The 24,507-nt window shown below is 37.7% G+C and overlaps 2 protein-coding genes across 2 annotated transcripts in view; one reads left to right on the top strand and one right to left on the bottom strand.

The window, feature by feature from the left end:
* The window catches only part of LOC127431249 (protein unc-119 homolog A-like), a 37,224-nt gene extending 23,505 nt beyond the window's left edge, over window positions 1–13,719 (bottom strand). Inside the window, exon 1 of the mRNA XM_051681600.1 lies at window positions 13,205–13,719. Coding sequence (XP_051537560.1) covers window positions 13,205–13,496 — 292 coding nt within the window. The 5' untranslated portion in view covers window positions 13,497–13,719. The remainder of the gene's footprint in view (window positions 1–13,204) is intronic.
* Window positions 13,720–20,405: 6,686 nt separating this feature from the next.
* Window positions 20,406–24,029, top strand: LOC127431281 (beta-crystallin A1-like). Its single transcript, XM_051681658.1, has 6 exons — window positions 20,406–20,488; window positions 20,998–21,070; window positions 22,059–22,177; window positions 22,254–22,395; window positions 22,795–22,937; window positions 23,449–24,029. The coding sequence occupies exons 2-6, from the start codon at window positions 21,026–21,028 to the stop codon at window positions 23,594–23,596; spliced, it is 597 nt and encodes a 198-aa protein (XP_051537618.1). The 5' UTR covers window positions 20,406–20,488; window positions 20,998–21,025; the 3' UTR covers window positions 23,597–24,029.
* Window positions 24,030–24,507: the final 478 nt, after the last annotated feature.

Here is a 24,507-nt window from a genome sequence, read left to right as displayed (position 1 = left end):
CTACAGATTTGTGCAAAACATTACTGATTTAAAAAAAAAAAAAAAAAAAAAAAAAGTACTTTTCTGACCTTTAGGCACAATGTAACATGCTGTTTAATGTGCGCTTTGGGTATATTAATTACCATACTCGCACAACCACATAAACAACCACAACATGTTTGCTACATCAAAACATTTGCACTCTCATAAGTACTGAAAAACAGCTAGCTAATCAATCAAACACCAACCACGAGACCTGATAAGCCTAAAATAAATGAACAACCATTCAGCCTAAAACCATTATCATTAATGCAGACATGTAATCCCAAACCAGAGTGTGATTTTCTTACAAAGAAATGTAGTTATGCTGCAACCAGATGCACTAAAACCAAACCTGTGCAAACTAGATGCTGTGTAAAAACAATCCCTTACTAGCAATCACTTCCCTTCATTTAAAATAATCACACATATCATCTAGGTAACACTTAGAAACACAGAATGTTGTGATTATTAAAGCATAAAATGTAATTTTGAACGCATAAGAGGATTTGATCTCTTCTACAATGTTTTACAACACTTATTGCACAATATCATTAACAGGACGTTGATACCAGAGGAAAAAACCTCAAGGTACTCGATGTTCTTATCTCACACAAACACGATTGCACATTAGAAAGAGAAAGAGAACCTGAGAGGTCACAAAATCACAAGCACGTTTGGTGGATTTAGTGGCAGCATAGTAAATGCCCAGCTAAGAAATGCATTTCGCAGCCAGTACAGTCATGAGCGTCGTGCCTTTAGCCGTTTTCACATGACCCTGGATCGCTCTGCATCAGTACCAAATGCTGGGGTGAGAAGCTAGGCCACTGTGAACACACCATGGAGACAAACCCAACAGCCTATTAATGAATTAAAAGAAAATAGTAGAAGATTTATAGAAAACATAAGTGTAAGTGGTTCATGTTCATGTCATGGAAAGTACAGGAAGTCTTTTTGAATGCATGTCAACCAGTGGACATACTAAGGGATGTTCACACCGAATGAGTGCTTGCATCCATCTGGTCTGTTTTTTTTTTTTTTTTTTTTTTTTTAAACGTGCTAGATGGATGCCTTTGATTGTTGTGCAAAAAAACAAACACTTTCCCAAGCAAAATGTAACATTTTAGCAGCAAGGACATTTGTCAAAATAAAATAAAGATTTTTAATTTGTAATACATCATTTGAGAACAGATTTTCAAAAGCTATGACCAGTTGTGCAGTCCAACAAATTAGCTATGTTTCCATCCAAGTTGCAAATTTAAAAAAAAAAAACAAACAAAAAAAAAACCTTTAAATCGCAAAAACAATGTGCGAATAAAGCCGCGTTACCATCCAAGGTTGTTCAAAAGTATGAAATAGTCACTTCCGGAGAAATTGTAGCCACTGTGATTTTTTTTAATTTTTTATAAAATACTGGTGGTTTAGAGCACGCAGACAAAACACTCTAAATTAATTTTGTCTCATGTTTGGGAGTGACAGCGCATTACACACTTCTGGGAAAGCCATGTGTGCGTTCATCCATCCTTATGACTATACCGTGCGGATCTATAAGATAACTATCAATAAACCTTCTTTTTTATACAGTTCAATTTTGTTTTCGACTTATTTGCTCTGCAAACTCCTTGTGGCTTTAGATTTTCTAGACACAGTTATTTCAGGATGACCAGAGCAACATTTCGGATGCGATGATTGGCCCGCTGGTTAGTCCAGTAATTAATGTTTTTCAGTCACATGACCTTTTTGATGCGCATCTTTTATTCCTAACAAATTCAATAGGAGTTTATATTCGGTAAATGAGTTTCCATCATAGTTTGTGCACATTTCTTCTGATCGAATAAAATTTTTTTTACCCACCTCAAGCGAGCCTATACATTTTTTATGCGCATTTTGGTGTTTCCATCCAGCAGTTTTTATGCGCTATCCCAAAATGCGCATATAAAATCGTTGTTGGAAACATAGCGTTAAAGCAACAAGCAGTAGGAATGCTCACTAGCAACCTAAAATACATGACCTGACAACCTCCAGCGATAAAATCGCAGCAAGGGTAAACAGAGCATAAGTGTGTGTTGTATGTACTCACTCTCACTCTCTCTCTCTGTGTCTTTTCACTGCTCCAAACTGAACATATCTGTCTGATTAAATAAATGTTCTGTGATCCCAGACTTTGGCTGTGTACAAATAGGTAAATATATTGTATGTAAATGACTCGTGTGCAAAGTCTCATTAGTTTCTCCAGTTTGTTTCAGTCCATCTGTTTTTCTGTGAACTACTCTACAAAAGACCTGGTCAAATTAGCATTAATACTGTCAGTCTCCAAACTCTCATTAGTATGTGTACCTTTTGTCTGTAAGCAGTCCAGGACAAACACTGATCTTGAAAACCTGGCCTCTACTGGTATAAAATGTTTGGAGGCCTTAAAACTGAGGCTGTAAAGAACAGCCTCATCAATAAAACAAGAGGCCCTTTAAATATGTCATTAAAATCTGTAAAAATGTCAAACAACTTTGATTGTTTGGAGGTGTAAGCTCAAATCAGGCATCCCATATATAGGACTGGGAATCAAGCTTCAATTTCTTTCTTTTTTCCTGACATTCAGTATCTTTAACGGTTCTTGAACGTCTGCATTCTTTTGCAAAAATTAAAAACAAAATTCACATTGACATTTTATTCAGCTCAGTGTGAGTTCTGCTTCTGAACACTGGCTGGAAGAGGGCAGAACCTTTGTGCTGTGTCCAGGGACATTACACCGACTCAAAAACCCCACAAACACACAACAGCAATTCTGTGATGGAGAAAGGACTTCTTACAAAAACACAGATGAGACTTGTGACAAAAATCAAGTACTTAGCAGCCTTTGTAAGGTGGTCTCACATCAAGTCTTAACTATCATCTAAAAGGGACCCCCTGTGGTAGGCTAGCTTCTTGCATTTCTCCTGGACAACTTGGCAGTGTCAGCACTAAAAGCAGAACAAGATACTGGCCATGTTTGGAATGGCATACTACTCTTACTATTTCTGCTGTACACAAATGTGTCAGAAGCAGTAAGAGTAGTATGGGTATCATGCCACTGGAAACAAAGCTGCTGTCAGTAACACTTTTCATTTGGAGTTCAAAGCAGCACTTGATGCCCTAACACAAATTATGTGCACTCCACTTCAAAAGTGGATAGCCATAGCCCGTCAGGAGATTAATATTGTGGAGGATGAGGGATTAAGAGATTCAATGCACTTTGCAATGAATACGCAAACCTATGGGGACTAGTTCTTTCAATTATAAAACCTCTCATTAAGACTTTGGAAAAAGTTTAATGTAACTTGAATTGGTGCTATTTTAGTGCATTTCTATCTTTATACTGTGGAAGGCTTTGTTTGGAAAATTATGTTAATAAAGCAACACAATAGTAACAAGTTACATATTGCTGTTTTCTATCCTTAAAAGAAAATAAATGCATTTTGACAGGAAAAGTATATATACAGTCACATTTCAGCACTTTCAAAATCTGCGATTAATCATGATTAACTAACACTAATACTAGCTTTTAGAAGTGCACTACACACATTTGAAGGTAATTTTATTGTCTCCCCCCCCCACCCCATTCCTATTGAGGTTTCAATTCTATTAAAATGTGTTACCACCACAGTAATGCATAAAAGCATGTTGAGTATACAACAGGACAGCACAACTGCAATGTGTTTGAAAACCTGCCATGCCAGCGTTTGCATACTTTCTTAAAGTGTATTTCCAGGCTAATTCTAATAACATGGAGTCAAATCACTTGATAACCATACTGTCTATACTGATCCATAGTGGTGTTCACATCTTAGATTTTGATGCTTTACAGAAGGTGCCGAGCCATGCTAAGGACACTATGTTGCAAAGGAGTGGTATCCATTTTTAGCACATTAAGCTTTGCAGATTAGCCATCTGGAGTTTAGAGGTGCAGATATAGACACTGGAATAAGACACAGGAAATGACAGTCAGAGTAGTCACCGGAGAGCACAGAGTTACAGAAGGTGAGAAAGACGCTGCTGAATCTCATCCGTTTATTTAAATCAAAGTTTTTAAAAAATGGGAAACTTTGACACAAGGGTCATAAAACATAGATGGTCACAATAAGCTTAACTTCGATTTGTAGTGTTTTTTCAACCTAATCTCATAGAATGAACGTTACTGTAACTAAATTTTAGCAAAATTACTTTTACATGCCGCGTTCTACGCTTCGCTGAAGTTTCCTAGAGAAATTAACAAGAGGCGCTGCAACAACTGTGCGTTTTATTTATTTTCACACAAATCACGACTACAATGGCTGATTATGACTTTATAAACATGTATTTTTTTGCAATTATTCACCTTAAAACCTTGTCCATTTCACTTGATTTAGGCGCCCCCTGCTGGACATTTCACTGGGAAACTGCAGCCAGATGTGTAATGTAGCACATAATTTCGTCTTTGCAAAATGTTGCCATGGTCACGAAACATTCATGAGACCAGGCTGTTTTTTTTTTGTTTTTTTTAAAAGTCTAGATATTCTTGTCAACACTATAAATTGACACTGCACACATTTCAGTATCTGAAAGGCAGATTGCTTCCGTAATTAAAAAAGGAACACTGCTTGACCTGCAAACAATTATCATTCATTATACAGTAACAACTTTCCTATGACCCTACTTTGTCAACAATATATGTTCCCCTTTTTTTCTTGAGCCAAACAAAAGCTCAGCTTGTAAAGTGCACCTTTCTGTAACAGTGAGTAAAACTGTGAGGTGAGATGGATTCTCGAGTAGATCAAATATTTGTATTTTTAGGAGTATTTATTTTTGCTGGAGAAGACGAGGTAACAGAGTCTCTCACTTTTGAATCACTGCCAATTCGATCTCATTAAATCAACACCGAAGCTGGGTCATGCTTTAAATTAAGCACAGAATTGCTACTGCACTATTACATAAAAAACTAATGTATACATAAGCATGCATGTCTAACCCTGAGTCAAGTGAGGTATAAACAATGCTAAATTATGGAAAGGATTTGATGATAGACATCTAATGTAAAAAGAGCTGCCTTGCAGAAAACATCTGATGTATGATTTTACGCATTGTGCATGCTGAATGCAGTCATAAAGAACAAAACAATATAGTTGATGAATATAGATAGTAGTAATTCGCTTTTTCCTGATTTGCTTGTATGTTGTAGAACAGCTTTGTATAAATTGCTTTGTGATTGTTGTGTGTATAGTCTTGGAACAGGATATTAGATTTAAATAAGAAATGTATAATGGAGAGGAAATGTATTTTTCCAATACAATATAAGAGTTTGGGTTCCTCTATTCAAAGTAACATTCACATTGATTTGAATTTATTTTTCATTAGATGTGGATGGTAAATCCATTTACATCTATTTTGAGTCCTTGGTCGATGAAAGAGCCAACAAAAAGCTACATCTTGATAGTTAACATCTAAAACATGGCTTTACTGACTGATAAGTCAGTATTCAATATGTGGATGATTCCTGCTCAGAATGTGTACAAATTATTTTCAAGGCTCAAATTTTAAATGAAACTGTCTGCATTTTATTATTTAATTTACCCTGCAAACAAATAGGAGGGTATTTTCTTGATTTTAGTTGTATGAAGGCCTTCTCAAATATTGCCTAATTTAGTCAAAAAATATATTATTTAAGCTTCCCTATTTGTAATAAAGCCTTTTTAGATCTCCATTTCCACCTTTGAATTCATTAGGATCACTGGATTAATTTAGTACAAAACTCTGAGTATTACAAGAACTGTGCTTCAACGGACTGAAATATGAGCCATGTTAACAATGCAAAATTGTAAGTGAATTAGAAACCCTTTTTTTAATGGCTAAAATTTGGTGGTTAGGGGTTGCCTTTCAGCTATGGTGGCTAAGGTTACAACTAGGGTCAAATACTTAATGAAAACAAACATATTACAGACAAGAATGAAGCAAACCTGACTGTTCAAGAAGACTAAGAGCCAGGGTGAATCAGGTAAATCACTTTTTTGAAGGTGACTTAAAACATTTGACCCAGTTTACCTGAATGCACCATACTCCCTCCATTTTTCCAGAAGGCCAAGTTCAATATTCAGAAAGTAAAGAAATAGGGAAAGCCCTTGAACATCCTAATCAGTCACCAAAGCAAGAAACCCAAACCATATGTAAATAATGAGAGAGAACAAAAAAATTGTCCCATTTAACATTTTTGTAAACTGACATTCTCACAGAGAGCTGCTAGTCATCTCACTGAACATCCTCTGACCTTCTTATACTTCCTTTTCCTGGTACTGACTGTGCATAATTTTCATGTGTCAAGCCCTTTGCATTGACAGGAAATGTCACTTGATACACTGATACTTGGAGATGATGTCATTTCAACATTAGACAAAGTCATAATAAGAGCAATTTTTGATAGAAAGCCATGTAGTGGAATGATCCAAAGTTTGAACCAGGGAAGTTTAGAACTTTCAGGAAATATGTATTACTTTGTTTATTTTTCTAATATTTAGGACATCTGATTGATTAGATCCAATTAAATCAAGCCTATTATTAAAAAGAAAACTTAACAGCTGTGGTCACAATGAACTGCCCTTATATGGAAAAGAGCTTCATCGAGATTCTGTTTCTGTTGTGTTTTTTGAAAAACACCACACAGGCTTGTAATGACATGAAGGCTAAAATTTAAAAACGTATTTAAAATTTTGGCTGAACTATTTCTTTAGCATAGAGATTCTGAAGTAGTATTCTACACTCAAAAAATATTTTAGCCTATTTGTGATCTTTTTTTTTCTTTTCTTTTTTGTAAGCATTTCAATTTAATAAAATTTTCAAATCAAAATCCCCTTTTTCTCCCCATTTGGAATGCCCAATTCCCACTACATAGTAGGTCCTCGTAGTGGCGCAGTTACTCACCTCAATCTGGATGGCAGAGGACAAGTCTCAGTTGCCTCCACTTCTGAGACAGTCAATCCACGCATCTAATCACATGGCTCGTTGTGCATGACACTGCGGAGACTCACAGCACGGGAGGCTCATGCTACTCTCCGTGATCCACACACAATTTACCACGCACCCCACTGATAGTGAGAACCCCTAATCGTGACCATGAGGAGGTTACCCCATGTGACCCTACCCTACCTAGCAACCGGGCTAATTTGATCGCATAGGAGACCCAGCTGGAGTCACTCAGCACGCCCTGGATTCGAACTCACGACTCCAGGGGTAGTAGTCAGTGTCAATACTTGCTGAGCTACCCAGGCCACCCCCCCACCCCCCCCAATCAAATCAAATTGTTTAATTTGTAGGAAAATAAATTCATTAAACTTTATTTTATATATATATATATATATTATACACACACACATTTTCTTAAAGCTTACTCAATTCTATGTAATTTTGTTATGAAATTGAAATCTGCAAATCTTAATTTTTTTTGAGTGCATTAAATTACCACTTTAAATTTAACACATTAAAAACAATAATGGAAGGGTAAAGGTCTACTGGGAAGAGCATTCTCTAAAGCTTCGGGTCTCCTGGACACTAATAAGGTGGTGACGAGGGGTCCTACCTCCAACATGCAGAAACAGTTTCCATGGTAAAATCTCAACATAAGCCCTTGGCAATTATGGGCAAGCAATGCATTAGCTCAGAGTGCTAATATTGGTCCCTTTGAGGATAATCAGGTGCCAACAGCTATTTTTTGCACCCTTTTTCAAATGCTCTACAGAAAATGTTATAATGGCTCTGCTCAAATAAAAGTAAAGGATTAAAATATGAGGTTAAGTCAGATTAACTGGGCGAGGTTACATACAAGAGTGAGGTAAGCAATTGCTGTTTTATATGATCAAATGTGAAAAGCTCACCATTTAGCCATTCTAAATACAAAGAAAGAGCAAAGTCTCGTTTTGTCTTCAAAGCAAGATGAATGACAGTGAAGAGAACAGCAAAAGTATTACAAATATTGACAGAACAAGAAGAAAAGAACTGAGATGTAAACTGACAAAATTATACAGTATTCATCAGAGCTGAGGTTAGAGTCTCTTGATGACTCAAAGCAACCCAACGAAATGCACAGGTTTGTTAATCTGTGTGGGCAGGATTTTTCAGATGTTCACAGACACCTGACAGGAAGGCTTTTGAAGTAAAACATAGCAAACAGGTAAAATTATATAACTGCTTATGAACATGCTGGTTGAGTGGGCTAGAAACAAGATGAACTGCACATTACTGCATTTGTTAGGGCACATTAGAAATTTTCCACTCAGCAAGAAACAAGGCCCTCTTCCCTCTCACCCATTGCATATCAGGATTTATTTTTTATTTGTATTTTTCTCCCCTTTCTTCCTCAATTTAGAATGCCCAATTCCCAATGCACTTTAAGTCCTCGTGGTGGCGTAGTGACTCGCCTCAATCTGGGTGGCGGAGGACAAATCTCAGTTGCCTCCGCGTCTGAGACCGTCAATCCGCGCATTTTATCATGTGACTTGTTGAGCGGGTTACCGCGGAGACGTAGCGCATGTGGAGTCTTCACGCTATTCTCCGTGGCATCCACGCACAACTCGCCACGCGCCCCACTGAGAGAGAGAACCACATTATAGCGACAACGCTATAATAACCCAACGTGACTCTACCCACCCTAGCAACCGGGCCAATTGGTTGCTTAGGAAGCCTGACTGGAGTCACTCTGCACACCCTGAATTCTAACTTGCGACTCCAGGGGCCAACTGCACCAGCTATACGCAAATTAAAATTAGCTTAGTTGTGGCGTAAATGGGCACTAAGTCACAATTTACGCACTACTAAATATTTGAGCGTTGCACCATTAAAATTAGGTAGGACGTAACCCTATATATAAACTAAATATTTACCGAAGACTCCGACCAGGAGTATTATTTATCACCCCTTATGTATTTTAGATAAATTTCCTATATAATACTGACAGGGCAAATATACTATTTATTAAATCTACTTTTATTACGTATCATATTTTAATGGGGATATAATTTATTACAGCTGACAGTTATGTGAGCAAACAAGGTTTGAACATCAAGCATTACAACATCAAATTGAAATTCTTTTTAACACTTCTGTGTATAAATTAGAAGGCTGTTTATTGGATAAATACAGGTGAACGTCATATTATGCGACTACGCATTACTTTACAGAGAGCTTACGACCTACTAGTTAATTCTTGCCTTAAGAACAGGTGGTGCAACCAAATTAAGCACTGACTTAGTTACAAACTAACTAGTAGTTACTAAGCCCTTAGTGTGAACTTTACGCCCCAATTTACGTGAGACCTTACGCACAGTTGGTGCAACCCTACCCAGGTGTGGTAATCAGCGTCTTTACTTGTTGAGCTACCCAGGCCCCCGTGCATGTCAGGATTGATAATGTGTGGCAATTATTTATATAATACTCTAATGAATAAAGATTTATCAAGCTGAATGATAAACGAGCTGAATTCATCTTCAATAAACAACAGCACAGACATGTTGTTAGACACAGAGATGTTTGAACATGAAAAAGATGAAGTGTGCATGAAAACATGTGGTCATGGATGGTTAAAAGTTAAAAAAGTGACTAGATTAGACCATGCTGAAATGTCAAAATTTTGAGAAGACTTGACTCAGTGCATTTTTAATGCAAGACATTTTATATATTTATAATGGTAAGTATTCATAATTATTATTATATTTTTTAAATGCATGAAGAATGTCTTGGAATTTTGATAATTAATAAAGATTTGCAAGCTATGCCAGTGTGCAGGACTTGTCTATTCTTTTAATTATTTTGAATATGAATGGCCTTTTAAAATTAACATCTAGGCATTTTCAGTTAATTTTCTTTATCTTTGTTTTGATTTAGCTGAAAGTGTAAATACTCATGAAGAGTTCAAAATAAAAAAGATAAATTTCCTAACAATTATTAAAGCCTACACAACTGTTGCATAGCCATTAAGGATTGAAGTTTTGGGGGCCTGGGTAGCTCAGCAAGTAAAGACGATGACTACCACACCTGGAGTCACAAGTTCAAATCTAGGGCATGCTAAGTGACTCCAGTCAGGATTCCTAAAGCAGCCAATTGGCCCGGTTGCTAGGGTGGGTAGAGTCACGTTGGGTTAACCTCCTCGTGGTCACTATAATGTGGTTCTCACTCTCGGTGGGGCACGTGGTGAGTTATGCGTGGATGCCGCAGAGAATAGTGTGAGCCTCCACATGCGCTATGTCTCCGCGGTAACACGAAAGATGCGTGGATTGACTGTCTCGGACGTGGAGGCAACTGAGATTTGTCCTCCGCCACCCGGATTGAGGCGAGTCACTACGCCACCACAAGGACCTAGAGCGCATTTGGGAATTGGGCATTCCAAATTGGGGAGAAAAGGGGAGAAAAAAATATATATATATATTATTGAAGTTTTGGGGCATTTTGTGTGTTTGCTTTGAGGTCATCCATATGCTAGTACTCTCTTAAACAAAATTCACTTCAGATTTACACATTTTTATTTTTTATTTTTTTTTTTACAGTTTTTCCAGGGAAATAGACTAAAACTAATGATGACTCTGCCTGCACTACACAGATTTTTGTCCAATCAAACACTCTCTAGAATGAGCATGTCCCTCCCCCTAATACCCCTTGCAACAGACAAGCAAGTAGCAAATCATGGTTCATAGCCAGTCTTATTTTTTTCCAAAGGGGACAAGCCCCTCGATATGTCGCACCCAAACTACTGTTAGGTAATATGTCAACACAGGAAAGAAAAAGTTGCTCATCAAGTGAATTCACAGGGTCTTTAAAGCAGGTATAGAGAGCAACAGTCTGGTTCCAGAAGTAAAAATCCCATTAATTTTTTCCAAAGACTAACTGATTTTCAACGATAACTTATATATAAACTTTTAAAAGCAGAACTACCATGCGCTCGGAGGTTGTTTTATCGATGGTATATGCTTCCGTTGAAGCCATCAGTCCACGTTATTTCAAATTAATTGTTTAAATACAGTGTTTGATAGCGGAATTCCTGGTGAACAACTACACTACCCATGATCCAATAGAGAAGCCTTCACCAATTAGAAAACCACAGCCAAAATAGCCCACGGCGTGACACTAGCCCAGGAGCGACCGCCCACTCCCATGACATACTGTGAATGATGCAAACGAGTTGGTCTCGCTTCACCCTTAAACTACTTTTATTTTTGTACATATTGGAATATTTCACAATAAACGTAAATATTGTTTCTATACTTAATCAACATTCTCATAGTTTATTACTTCATTTGCAATGCTTTATTGGATTGTAGTTCATGCCCTTGTGAAAGACGGTAAGTACACAATCTTGTACCTTTGTTTTTTTGTCTGATTTTCAAATACTTTTTTGCTTCAAAACAAAGTTTTTAATGTTGTGATTCACCTCGGCTTACAACACTTTTGTGGAGAATTTCATGAAAAGCCAATGCAAAAAAATGTATGGGGAAAATACTTCCGGAACCCAGACGGCTGAAAAAGTTGGCCGGCACTGTTGCGATCTATTGAACCGTCCAGACAAGTTGTGGTTAACAAGGATCTTCATAGGTACGGAGTCATGCCAAGATGCTGCAGATCATTTTAAGGTCCTTTGTACATGGGAAAGAGAGATGACACTCTTGCATACCAACTATAAACCAAGCAAGATGGCTGCCAAGAGAAGGATAAGTGCCTAGGAAGTGCAAATGTATGGGTGGTTCTCATTTCTTAAATTGTGCATCCTTGTTTCCTTGCTCCTCCGTCCTCGAGCCCATGACCCGGAAACCGATTTAATTCTTCCATCATTAAGGATGCATCAATTCTCTAAATGCTAGAGGCTGCAAGTTCAGACTGATCAATTTCCCATTAACCAGAATTGGCTGGGAATGTGAATAGGGATATTGTCAAGAAATCTGCCAAGAAAATGTCTTGTCATATATAACCTCAAATCAATAAAATAAATAAATAAAAAGATGGCAACATTTAGGACCATTTTGGATTTTTTTTTTTTTTTTTTGCAGTGCGACATTTTCAGGACACTTAAGCACATTTTACCGCCCGGTAAAATTAACATATTATTACCGTAACACATCAGGATGTTTTAATTGTACTATTCTGTTTTCTAATGATTCTCTTTACCAAAACATAATTTTATTACTGTATTACAGTAAAATAAGAAAAAAAAAAAGATGGTGCTGTGCAACAACTTTAGGGAGTGCTACTGTGATGTATAAAAAAATTCAAAAGTGAAATAACAATTTTTTACACGTAGTGGTAATGAGAATATCGTTGACCACCTTTTTTCACATTGCTGTAATGAGAACTGTCACGAAAATAATTTCACTATGTATACAATTTTAAAAATTGCCCTAAAAATAGGTTTCATTTCCTCTAGTCAAAATATTACATTTTGTTTCTTTTTATTTGGAAGAAAAATAGGACCAGGACTTTGGCTTGAGTGGCTTTGTGAGAACCACTCAACGAAGCTCAAGTTCAATCTCGCAATAATTGAGCATGAATCAAAAGTTTTAAATGATCCAAAAATGAACAATTCGGTGGCAGGGTTTATATGTAGCCTCTTCAAAAGGATCCATGAGATGTGGATGTTGTATAAGCCATTACACAGGCCTTTACAAACAGTAATGGAAGGGCTTATTTGCCACCTGTTACCCAACCATACTTAAGACTGCAAGGCTGAACAATCTGAGGTGGTTAATTTTAGTTGATCCTTGGGAACTGGCACGGTGTCTGCCATATATTTATTTCAATTACCAACTACCTCTGATAACTTCAATTTCATCACTATGATCATTAAGGATTTATAATCCTAATAAGGTTACACCGAGCAAAATGAGTGCATTGAGATAACAGCAAGATTGAGATGTTGATGGTAGGCAAAGCCTGATGCTTGAGAAACACACTGGCTGAATCTGTTTCTTGAGCATTTTCTACATTATTTATTTGTTTGACAACGAATCTCTCTTTATCTTCCTTATTAAGATATACTATATGGCTCGTTTTACCAAAAGTGGTCAATTGTTCATAAACAAGATGATCTGTGACGTTGATACAAACGCAATCAATTCAATAGCTATCAATAATCGCCGCGGGCTCGCTCATTACACGACATTTTCCGAAACCTTCCGAGTGTGTTCCGATCCACTCGGCCACTTACTTTCAGTGATCTTCTGCAATCCCAGCACATCCTCGGGGCTGATCGTTTTGTTCGCGAGCAATTCCTCCTCTGTGGTGACGGGGACCCCGACATCTGTCGTGTTGCAACCCTTCTTGACTTTCATGGCCTCGGTTAAATCGGGCTTCGAGTTCGCTTGGCTGCCGCGGATGCTGTAACTGTTGTTGCCGTTACCGGTGTCTCCGCCGCTGCAACTACTGGGATTAACGCCGCCGGATTTCTTAGCGCTCGTTGGGTCCTGGCTGTTGCCTGTGCTGGTACAAGAATAGCTCATTATCCGTTCCTCCTCCTCCTCCCCCCTGCTCCCCCGGTCTAGCAGACACAAAATAGTCACCCTCCCACACCCGAAAGGCTGAGCAGGTCGCCCGCTTTAGAGGAGTTTTTTTTTTTTTTTTTAATCCTCCTGTTCTCCGCTCAGCGTCGGTGTGTACACTCGATTCTGAATCGCTCTCGCGCGCTCCAGTTGAGGGATGAACCACTGTACGTCAGAGGGGAGGTTGCCTGCCGTTCACTGGTGCGCTGCGAAAACAGGCACCACTTGATGACACCCTTCTTTCTGATATACAATGGCAGCTGTCCTCGGAGGAAATTGATTAAGATTAATTACGTCGTCGAGCTTGGATTGAATTGGCCATTCTAGCGAACAGTGTGTGCCAGGGTTATTTTGTATATCTGTTTTGTATTCTCCCCTGCTTGAACTGTGGTACGGCCCATTGTGATTCGTCAATTGTGCAAACGTGCACATATAAAAACAAATCAAATGGATGAACTCCAGCAGAAGTTTGTGCAAGCGTTTTAAACATTACCAGCATTTTTTATTTAAATAATGAGAAAAATAATAGACTACTCTAAGAATAAATATTTTTTTTCTTCTGTTGTTGTTTTCGCAAGACCTAATAATTAAATGTCATTAAGTGCTGCATTGACATTTACAACCAATATCACAAGTACAGAGAAAAAAAATATGCGTTAAAGTTATGACAGTCCACGAGATGACGCCACACGACAGGTTGAAAAGAAAAAGTGTTGACCGCAGTGAAAAGGTTGGCTTTAGTTGTGCCATATGATAGATGAGGAGTCTTCTGGCCTTTATAGTCCCCATGGTACTTTATAAACAGCATTTCATTCATACTAGGGAATGAGCCATTGGAATATGTTTATAAAGATATCTGATCAACTTGATCATCATACAACTATGAGTGCATGTCCATTTGTTTTGGTTCACATTGCCTGCTTGGATCAGTCAATTTTTTATGAAGACACTTGCATGCAAACTGTGTGATCAGAAATAGTCCATATAGCGAAGGTTTTCTTTATTACATTATGTGCTAATATTTTCTAATTCATTTGTGTGCCTACTATCTCTGAATATCCAACATCCTCAGAGACAGGAAGACAAATTTTAATGTACTTTCAAGGACGGATTTAGAACTGAGAGGCCCATGGCCGGTACACCAGTTAGGCTCAGTTAGGCATGCACTTTATTCCCTGCTAATATGAGTTTGTGTTTGACGCATCCATGGCATTAAACGTTCTTTATTTCCGAGTTCCGACTCCTGACAAATAACAGAATATCCGTTCTTGAACTCTCGCGGTAAACCAAATATTACAAAAGTTTACCGTGCACAAGGGTATTAAGGCACCATTCTCTTTATCATTAAACATTAAATGCATGCAGGACTTAAACATTTTAAAGTCCTATTTGCTGTTGCATGAATTATACCACTTATATGAATTTAAACCATCAGCTTTGTACACAGCCAGTGTAAACTGCTCCTTATCTCTGTATTTGGAAGCGTTTTGTAAAGCAGACGCTGTTCTCTGTAGTCCTTCAAATAAACGAGCTGCACATGTGAGATGCAGATTCCTTGAGCGCACACTGGAGTGCCTGTGCTCGCGCTGCTGTTGTCCTGCACGCATTAGGCCGAACAAATGGGATTTCACATAAGGCTGACATTTACGTGGATTTATAATAGGTATCTCAAAATAAATGATTGTTTTTGAGCTCGGGGCTCTTTGGGTTTAGAGGCCGCTGGGCAATGGCCCAATCGGCCTGGTGGTTAATCCATCCCTGTGTACATTAATAAATGGGCCGATGACCAGGGGCGTGTCCAGGATATTGGCATGAGCAGAATAAGGGGTGGCAAAACACCACTTAAGCATATGTAGGGTTGGGGAGTAACGGAATACATGTAACGGGATTACGTATTTAAAATACAAACTATAAGTAACTGTATTCCACTACAGTTACAATTTAAATCATTGGTAATTAGAATACAGTTACATTCAAAAAGTAATTTGATTACTGAAGAGATTACTTTGCATTTTATTGTCATTTGTTTCATTTAATATTTAGTCCTTTCAGATGGAAAACATTAATACATATAAATGATGCGATCCAAAGTGCATTTGAACAGCGGTGAAACACTTTCTTATGAAGTGTTACATTCATACAAGCAGACAGAGAAGTAAGTTTGAAGTAAGTTTGGAGCAGAAGAAATAGAAATAAACCTTGTGTAAATTGTCAGCTTTACGCTAAGCTAAAATGCTATTTCTAGCCATTTTACATGCACATGTTACCAGGCACCATCATATTTTTTTATCAAGAAAATTCACGTTGGATCATAATTTCTTTTTTTCTTGTAAGACATTTGATATTAGGGCAAAAATCATATTCTTGATAATAATTTTTGTATTGTTTTCCTGTAAAAATAAATAAAAATCCTAAAAACAAGATCAATTAGATTTATCTTGTTTTATAAACAACACTGCATAAGATATTTAGGTTTTTCAGAGAATGTATTTTTAACGTGTATTTTGTCTATTTTAACAGAGTTTTTATAGTCAAAACAAGTGAAAAGAAGTAACCCAGTGATTTGAAATGTATTCCACTACAGATTACAGAATACATGCTGTGAAATGTAATTTGTAACGTATTTTGTTAGATTACTCAAGGTCAGTAACGTATTCTAAATACTTTGGATTACTTCTTTAGCACTGGTAGATTTTTTCACTTGTTTTGATTATAAAAACTCTGTTACAATAGACAAAATACACGTTAAAAATACATTCTCTGAAAAACCTAAATATCTTATGCAGTGTTGTTTCTAAAACAAGATAAATCAAATTGATCTTGTTTTAAGGATTTTTAGATATTTTTACAGGAAACCAATACAAAAAAATATAATCAAGAATATGATTTTTGCCCTAATATCAAAGGTCTTACAAGAACAAAAGAAATTATGATCCAACGTGAATTTTCTTGATAAAAAATATGATCGTGCCTGGTAACGTGCATGTAAAATGGCTAGAAATACACTATATTGCTAAAAGTATTCGCTCACCCATTCAAATAATTGAATTCAGGTGTTCCAATCACTTCCATGGCCACAGGTGTATAAAATGAAGCACCTAGGCATGCAGACTGCTTCTACAAACATTTGTGAAAGAATGGGCCGCTCTCAGGAGCTCAGTGAATTCCAGCGTGGTACTGTGATAGGGTGCCACCTGTGCAACAAGTACAGTCGTGAAATTTCCTCGCTACTAAATATTCCACAGTCAACTGTCAGTGGTATTATAACAAAGTGGAAGCGATTGGGAATGACAGCAACTCAGCCACGAAGTGGTAGGCCACGTAAAATGACAGAGCGGGGTCAGCGGATGCTGAGGCGCACAGTGCGCAGAGGTCGCCAACTTTCTGCAGAGTCAATCGCTACAGACCTCCAAAGTTCATGTGGCCTTCAGATTAGCTCAAGAACAGTGCGTAGAGAGCTTCATGGAATGGGTTTCCATGGCCGAGCAGCTGCATCCAAGCCATACATCACCAAGTGCAATGCAAAGCGTCGGATGCAGTGGTGTAAAGCACGCCGCCACTGGACTCTAGAGCAGTGGAGACGCATTCTCTGGAGTGACGAATCACGCTTCTCCATCTGGCAATCTGATGGACGAGTCTGGGTTTGGCGGTTGCCAGGAGAACGGTACTTGTCTGACTGCATTGTGCCAATTGTGAAGTTTGGTGGAGGGGGATTATGGTGTGGGGTTGTTTTTCAGGAGCTGGGCTTGGCCCCTTAGTTCCAGTGAAAGGAACTCTGAATGCTTCAGCATACCAAGAGATTTTGGACAATTCCATGCTCCCAACTTTGTGGGAACAGTTTGGGGATGGCCCCTTCCTGTTCCAACATGACTGCGCACCAGTGCACAAAGCAAGGTCCATAAAGACATGGATGAGCGAGTTTGGTGTGGAAGAACTTGACTGGCCTGCACAGAGTCCTGACCTCAACCCGATAGAGCACCTTTGGGATGAATTAGAGCGAAGACTGCGAGCCAGGCCTTCTCGTCCAACATCAGTGTCTGACCTCACAAATGCGCTTCTGGAAGAATGGTCAAAAATTCCCATAAACACACTCCTAAACCTTGTGGAAAGCCTTCCCAGAAGAGTTGAAGCTGTTATAGCTGCAAAGGGTGGGCCAACGTCATATTAAACCCTATGGATTAAGAATGGGATGTCACTTAAGTTCATATGCGTCTAAAGGCAGGTGAGCGAATACTTTTGGCAATATAGTGTAGCATTTTAGCTTAGCGTAAAGCTGAAAATTTACACAAGGTTTATTTCTATTTCTTCTGCTCCAAACTTACTTCAAACTTACTTCTCTGTCTGCTCGTATGAATGTAACACATCATAAGAAAGTGTTTCACCGCTGTTCAAATGCACTTTGGATCGCATAATTTATATGTATACATTTTTCCATCAGAAAGTACTGAATATTAAATGAAACAAATGACAATAAAATGCAAAGTAATCTCTTCAGTAATCAAATTACTTTTTGAATGTAACTGTATTCTAATTACCAATGATTTAAATTGTAACTGTAGTGGAATACAGTTACTTATATTTTGTATTTTAAATACATAATCCCGTTACATGTATTCCGTTACTCCCCAACCCTGCATATGCTTAAGTGGTGTGTTGCCAACCCTTATTCTGCTCATGCCAATATCCTGGACACGCCCCTGGTCATCGGCCCATTTACATGTATTCCATTACTCTCCACCCCTGGCCATGACAATGGTTGTAATGCCATGACAAACTCTGCCAGCATGAGTTGAAATTGTGGTGGTAAATCTTCCATTTAGGCCTTGTGGCCTCGCCCCTGTTGATGACAGCATTCCCACAGCCTTGGAAAACCTTGAAATATCTGCGAAATTAGAGGGAAATTTTAAATTAATAAAGTGATTAAAAAACTGGAATGGGAATTCAATAAAATTATTGAAATTTCTATTAGAAATACTAGATTTTTTTAGCTATGCTTGGCTCAAAAATATTTAATTAGGTAGAAGTTATATTGGGTTTTGTGAGTGCAATCTCTATAAAATTATTACTTTAATTCTTATCCAGTAATTACAAGCAACATTTGTCCAAAGGTTATTTGTTGATGACAAACAGGAAGAGGATTTTGAAAATGGCTTCCTGCAGGCTACACAACACATGTCGATTTCCTCAAGTGTTGAGGAAATTGATTTGGTAGATTAGATATTTGTAGTATTTTTCAGATACTTTTCAAAAGTATAAATTCAAATTGTTTTTTTAAATAATAAGAATATTTGTTTTTTTAAATTCAACCTTTTCAGTGTGACTTTTTTTGTTGTAATCTCAGGAAAGTTTCGCAACCATTTTTTACTTAATACTCCACACACACAAGCTACTGTATGATTTTTTTTCTTCGAAGAGTTTATTTTATTTTTTTTTTTGTGTGTAATGTCAGTATAAAATTGCAGCATTGAAATTTATAACCACTGTCCACAGAGACCAAAAATCTAAATATATTTTAGTACTTAATTTTTTAGTCAGAAATTGACAACATCGTCATCATACTGTAGAAGAGGTGCATTCATGAAGTCACATCTTGATTTATTGCATTTTTTCTTTTTTTTATATATATATATATATATATAAAAATTGATTTATTTATTTTTTTTCTCATAAATGAATAGGTTGAGTCACAAAAATTAGTATTAGGTCCTTGACGCTGTACAAACATGCAGCAGTCATTAGCAATTAAGTTAGCAATGTTTATATGGAGGTGAGTTGATTAAAAAATAAGACAGAGAGTGTATGTGTGTTCAGAAGAAGGCATGCTCATCTCAGGCCTGCTGAGCTGGCTCATCTCTTTGTCATCATGGTGTGGCTGCTCTCATCAGCAGAAATCCACACACATACACACACACACACACACACGTGCGCGCATGCAGACATTTTTACACACAACCAGAGCTAGATTTAACAAACACACACAGAGCTTAAGAGATACACGTTACACACATTTTACACAAACACACTCCACTCGAAATTTTGTTGGCTAAACAATGTGCTGACTACAGTCTGTGTACAGCCATTGTTTTGAGAAGATTACTGGGTTGAGGTTGTGAGTTGAGTTTCAGAAATCATTTTACTAAATGTTTCTTTTCAAATACTAATGTTACTAAAAGAATTAATGTCACATAGGCCTAAATGTTGTTTAGGTCTATATATATATATATATATATATATATATATATATATATATATATATATATCTTCCAATGTAAAAAAAAAAAATGTAAAAAATGTATTCTTTTTAAAACTCCATTACTTTTATGCTCATTCGTTCTTTTCACTTATGTTGCAACACAATTCAGTACATTTAAGACATTTAAAGTACTGTAAAAATTAATTTGGATTTAAATCCAGCAGTATAAGCTTCATCTCTTTTGGAATAAACACTAATTAAAAATAGTATTATTTGATATTTTATATGAGTTATGCTGTGAGGAATATCCTTTTTTCCCCCTTTATAGATTACATGAAATTCCAAACACTTCTATATTGTGAATATAAAATACATTTTAGTTTTAATACTACCTTTTGTTTAACTCACATAAGTATGACCTAAGAAGTTTACCAGATCCTAGCATGCATTGCTACCTCTATAATTTAAAAGTGGACTGATCATCAGGTAGTGTGACATGAAACATGGCTGTGCAGTTGCCACACACCTCCCTGGCTACTCATTGGTGGCGATCACGTCATTGTGAAGAGTGCACCGAGGAAAGAAAGGACTACAGCTCAGGTCAGAAACAAAAGGCGCCCAAAGCAAAGTGCTGACAGCAGCCTGGGTCTGCGAGTTAGGGAGCCCCATTGATGTGGCGTCTGTATAAATAGCCCCACATATGCCTAAACGGGAGACCGCGTAGTGGATTCCCCTCAACGCACACAGCTCATTCTGTTGGGTAAGTCTGGTGAACCCTGTGCCTTTTGCCAAATTTAACACTTATAATGATTAAACAAGCAAGGAAACACCATAGTGAATTACATTACAAATGACAAAACAAACACAGATCCACTGATACAATCAGACATGCTAATTATTATATGATGACAAGCTCATTAATGGAAGACATTTGTTTCAACAATGGGATTCCAACAAGATGGTTTTAAATAGCAGAACTAATATGCATTAGGCAGGATTCTGCAACAGTCACTCTAATTGTTCAGCAATAGTGCTTTACATGTTATTATCTTTGCCAAGCAGTTCTACTGTTTTTTCTCAAAGTAGGAACAGACTGGAAGAGTAGAAATTCTTGAACCCATTTTTAAAAGGCTTGATTATAATCATATTCTTGTGGGTAAAGTTTTCAACAGATACTCAACAGATGTTATTGGTCTGTAGACATGGCAGAATATATGTTAACTGTGTGTATGAACTCTTCTGACATGATGTCTGATTTTTTTCATGCAGGTCAGTCAGCGCTGAGATATCTGAAACAATGGCTCTGACAAACCCTATGTCCATGCCCATGGGACCATGGAAGGTACAGTTGATTATAACTATATTCATCTAATTTTATTTTAGGTTTAGGCATACCCAAAAGCACCGATTTTATATAGTTTTCTGTGCATCAAAGAGCAATTGACAGCTTAGGTGCAGTAGAAATTCTTCTAGACTACCCTGCTGGGAAAAAACATCCTAAACCAGCCTAAGATGGTTTGCTGGTCTTAACTGGTTTAGCTGGTCTAATAGCCTGGCCAAGCTGGTTTTCCATACTGATCTCACAGTGAATTCAGCAACAGTAGTTCGAAGGTTTTGCTGCTGAAATTGGTCTCTGCTTACCGAAATTCGAACGCACAAAGCTGGTAGTGCGGAGATCCAGTTTTCGGGTGAAATGTCCACAGGTTGGCGGCAAAAGTGAGTTAAAAGATGTAATACAGTCCACAGGAATGCCTATTTTATTAAATATTTGCCCTAACCCCAACCCTAAATCTAACTATCAGTGGAGTAAAAATGTAACCATGTCTTAGGGGTTGCTCACGTAATGCGCTATCAGAAGTGCTGGACAAAAATATTTTATATTTGAATTAATGTAAAAATGTCTGATGGGGATGGCGCTTGCCAGTAATTCAACTAAATGGGGTTGATTTCGGGTTATATAAACTTTTGGAAGCAACATGTCGATTTCATACTAGGTGTTTAGCTGGTCGGTCATCTGCTCAAAACCCCTCTAAAACCATCAAACAAGACCAGCCTGGTGGCCAGCTAAGACCAACAAATTACCTTGGGTTGGTTTAAGCTGTTTTTATTTTCAGCAGGTTAAATTATCACATTCTGACTTTTAATTAAATCATCAAACAACATATTGGAATAAAGATACTTGTGTATATTTTAGATGCCCATTGACCGACCTATAGTATCTTTGGTGCTACAATTCTGAAGCAGCAACATCCACTTTAAACAGCCCGTGTTATAAAATCTGTAAACCAAGTCATGTGACACAGTTACATATGTAACATTTTGTTTTCCAGATTACCGTTTATGATCAGGAGCATTTCCAGGGCAGGCGTTGCGAATTCACTGCTTGCTGCCAGAACATCATGGAGTTCGGAATGGAGACTGTCCGCTCCCTGAAGGTGGAGTGTGGCGCGTAAGTAAAACAAGCATCTTTTAATTACCTGAGTAGATCTCTCTTTCCATCCCCTAATCACTTCTTCTAACTCTAGCTGGGTGGGTTTTGAGCACACTACCTTCAATGGCCAGCAGTTCATCCTGGAGAAGGGAGATTATCCTTGCTGGGAGGCCTGGAGTGGTAGCAATTCTTATCGCATCGAGAGGCTGATGTCCTTCCGCCCCATCTGTTCTGCTGTGAGTAATACCATCTGCCAGGAGACATAAAATACACCCACCAGTGAGCAATCTGAATAACATTTCTGTACTTTTCTAAACACTTTTACATTTGTTTGTCACAGTTAAAGGGATAGTTCACTCAAAAATGAAAATTCTGTTTATTGTTTACTCAAGTTGTTTCTACTGTGGAACACAAAAGGAGATGTGAGGCAGAACGATAGCCTCTCTGAGACTAACATACTTCCTAATATATCATTTTGTGTTTGGAACAACAAGAAGATGAGTAAATTATGTCAGAATTTTCATTTTCGGGTGAACTATCCCTGTTAGTTCTTAGTTCTGGATACTGATTGTAACCATCCATTTGGCAAGGCAATGCTTTAAGTTGTAAACCTGTTTTTCTTCATTCTGAAACAGATGCACAAGGATTCCCGCATGATTCTTTTTGAGTGTGAGAACATGTCTGGAAGACAGTGGGAGGTGTGTGGTGACTACCCCTCTCTGCAGGCTATGGGATGGTGCAACAACGAGATCGGCTCCATCCAAGTTATGAGTGGCGCGTAAGTATGAGTTTTGAAATGCCTCAAATGTGACCATCTGACTCATCCTTCGAATTCAAAATGTAAAAAAAGCTTTCGTAGTTGTTAGGGTGAATTGGCTTTCTATGTGTTCGACACCATTTGGGGTTCCTCAGATGCTACACTGGAGGAACCGTCTGAAGAACCTCTTGACACTCATGGTTCCTGGAAGAATTCTAAAGACTGTCAATGGTTCCTTCAGGAACACTATCAAAAAGGAAAGGTTTCAAGGCTCTTTAAATATACCCTGAAGTTCCTGGAGTCCTTAAAAAAGATATTTAAGGCTTTTTTAAAGAGTGTCTAGTGGTTCTTCATACAGTTCCACCAGTGTGGCATCGGAGGAACCCCAAATGGAGCCTCGACAATCTTTAAAATGTTAAGAAATTAATTTTAAAAATGGGCCAACATCATAGTATTCATAAATATTTGAAATATCAAAAACTCCATTTAGCCTCCATGGTAACACCCTACCTCTGCCTTCCTATTTCACTAGTTTTGTATGCTACCAGTATCCTGGTTACCGTGGTTACCAGTATATTATGGAGTGTGACTGCCACGGAGGCGAGTACAGGCACTACAGGGAGTATGGTTGCCACGCTCAGACCCCCCAGATCCAGTCAATCCGCAGGATCCAGCATTGAGAGGAACCAGCCGTGTCCTTCCTCCTTTCCTTCCCCTCCTTCTGACCCCTTATTTCCTCCACTTCCTCTATCCCTCTGTTCCCAGCCATGCAAGATGGTTTGTTGACCAGGATGGCTGGCTGGTTTACTGATGCTACACCAATGTAACAAGTCCACAGCACTTTTTTACCCACAACATGAGGAAAGAGAGACAAACTATTGACAGCAGGTACGATGCGAGAGAAAAAAGAAGAAAAAGTCCTGTATAATTACAGCCGAATGGACGTGGTGCAGTGAGAAACCACAAAGTTGCTCTTCTTCCGTCATGACTATCATCATGATCGTAGCCATTACAGTTTTCATGGTCAACTTCTGTACGATATTTGATGATTAAAGAAATAAAGAAAATGAGCATAAAACCAAAGAAACAAAAAAACAGAATAATTGATATTAACTGATTGTGGTGTGTGGATTTTTCCAGCAATGAACGTTTGAACAAACACAAACTCTCCAAAAGAAAAGGGAAGTTCACAGAAGTCATAGTCAAAGATTTTTCAGAAAGATTGGCAAAAAGTTAAAAGGTGTCAAAGTTTACATTAACACTAATGTAATGTAATGGGGAGAACACCCAGTATGAATCAGCAGCATTCAGTACCAACTGTATCAATACATGGATGAGCCTGTGAGTGTAATTGTGTCAATTAGACAATATGTCAAGGTATTTTTATTAAAAAAACAAGGATGTAAATTGTAACTAATTTAACTATCTTTCAGACACCTCATGAGTTCCAAAGCTGCTTTATTAACATAAGTGACTGTAAGTGAAGAGTACCAGCGAAAAATAGAAAATTACTATAATAGCAAACAAAAAGAACTCAAACTTATATATAGTGGAAACAATTTTAAAAGAGTTTTCATTAAAAAAAAAAACT

This window comes from Myxocyprinus asiaticus, chromosome 40 (genome assembly GCF_019703515.2).
Source record: "Myxocyprinus asiaticus isolate MX2 ecotype Aquarium Trade chromosome 40, UBuf_Myxa_2, whole genome shotgun sequence".
NCBI classification, from domain to species: Eukaryota; Metazoa; Chordata; class Actinopteri; order Cypriniformes; family Catostomidae; genus Myxocyprinus; species Myxocyprinus asiaticus.
This window is presented reverse-complemented; position numbering and strand designations above follow the sequence as displayed.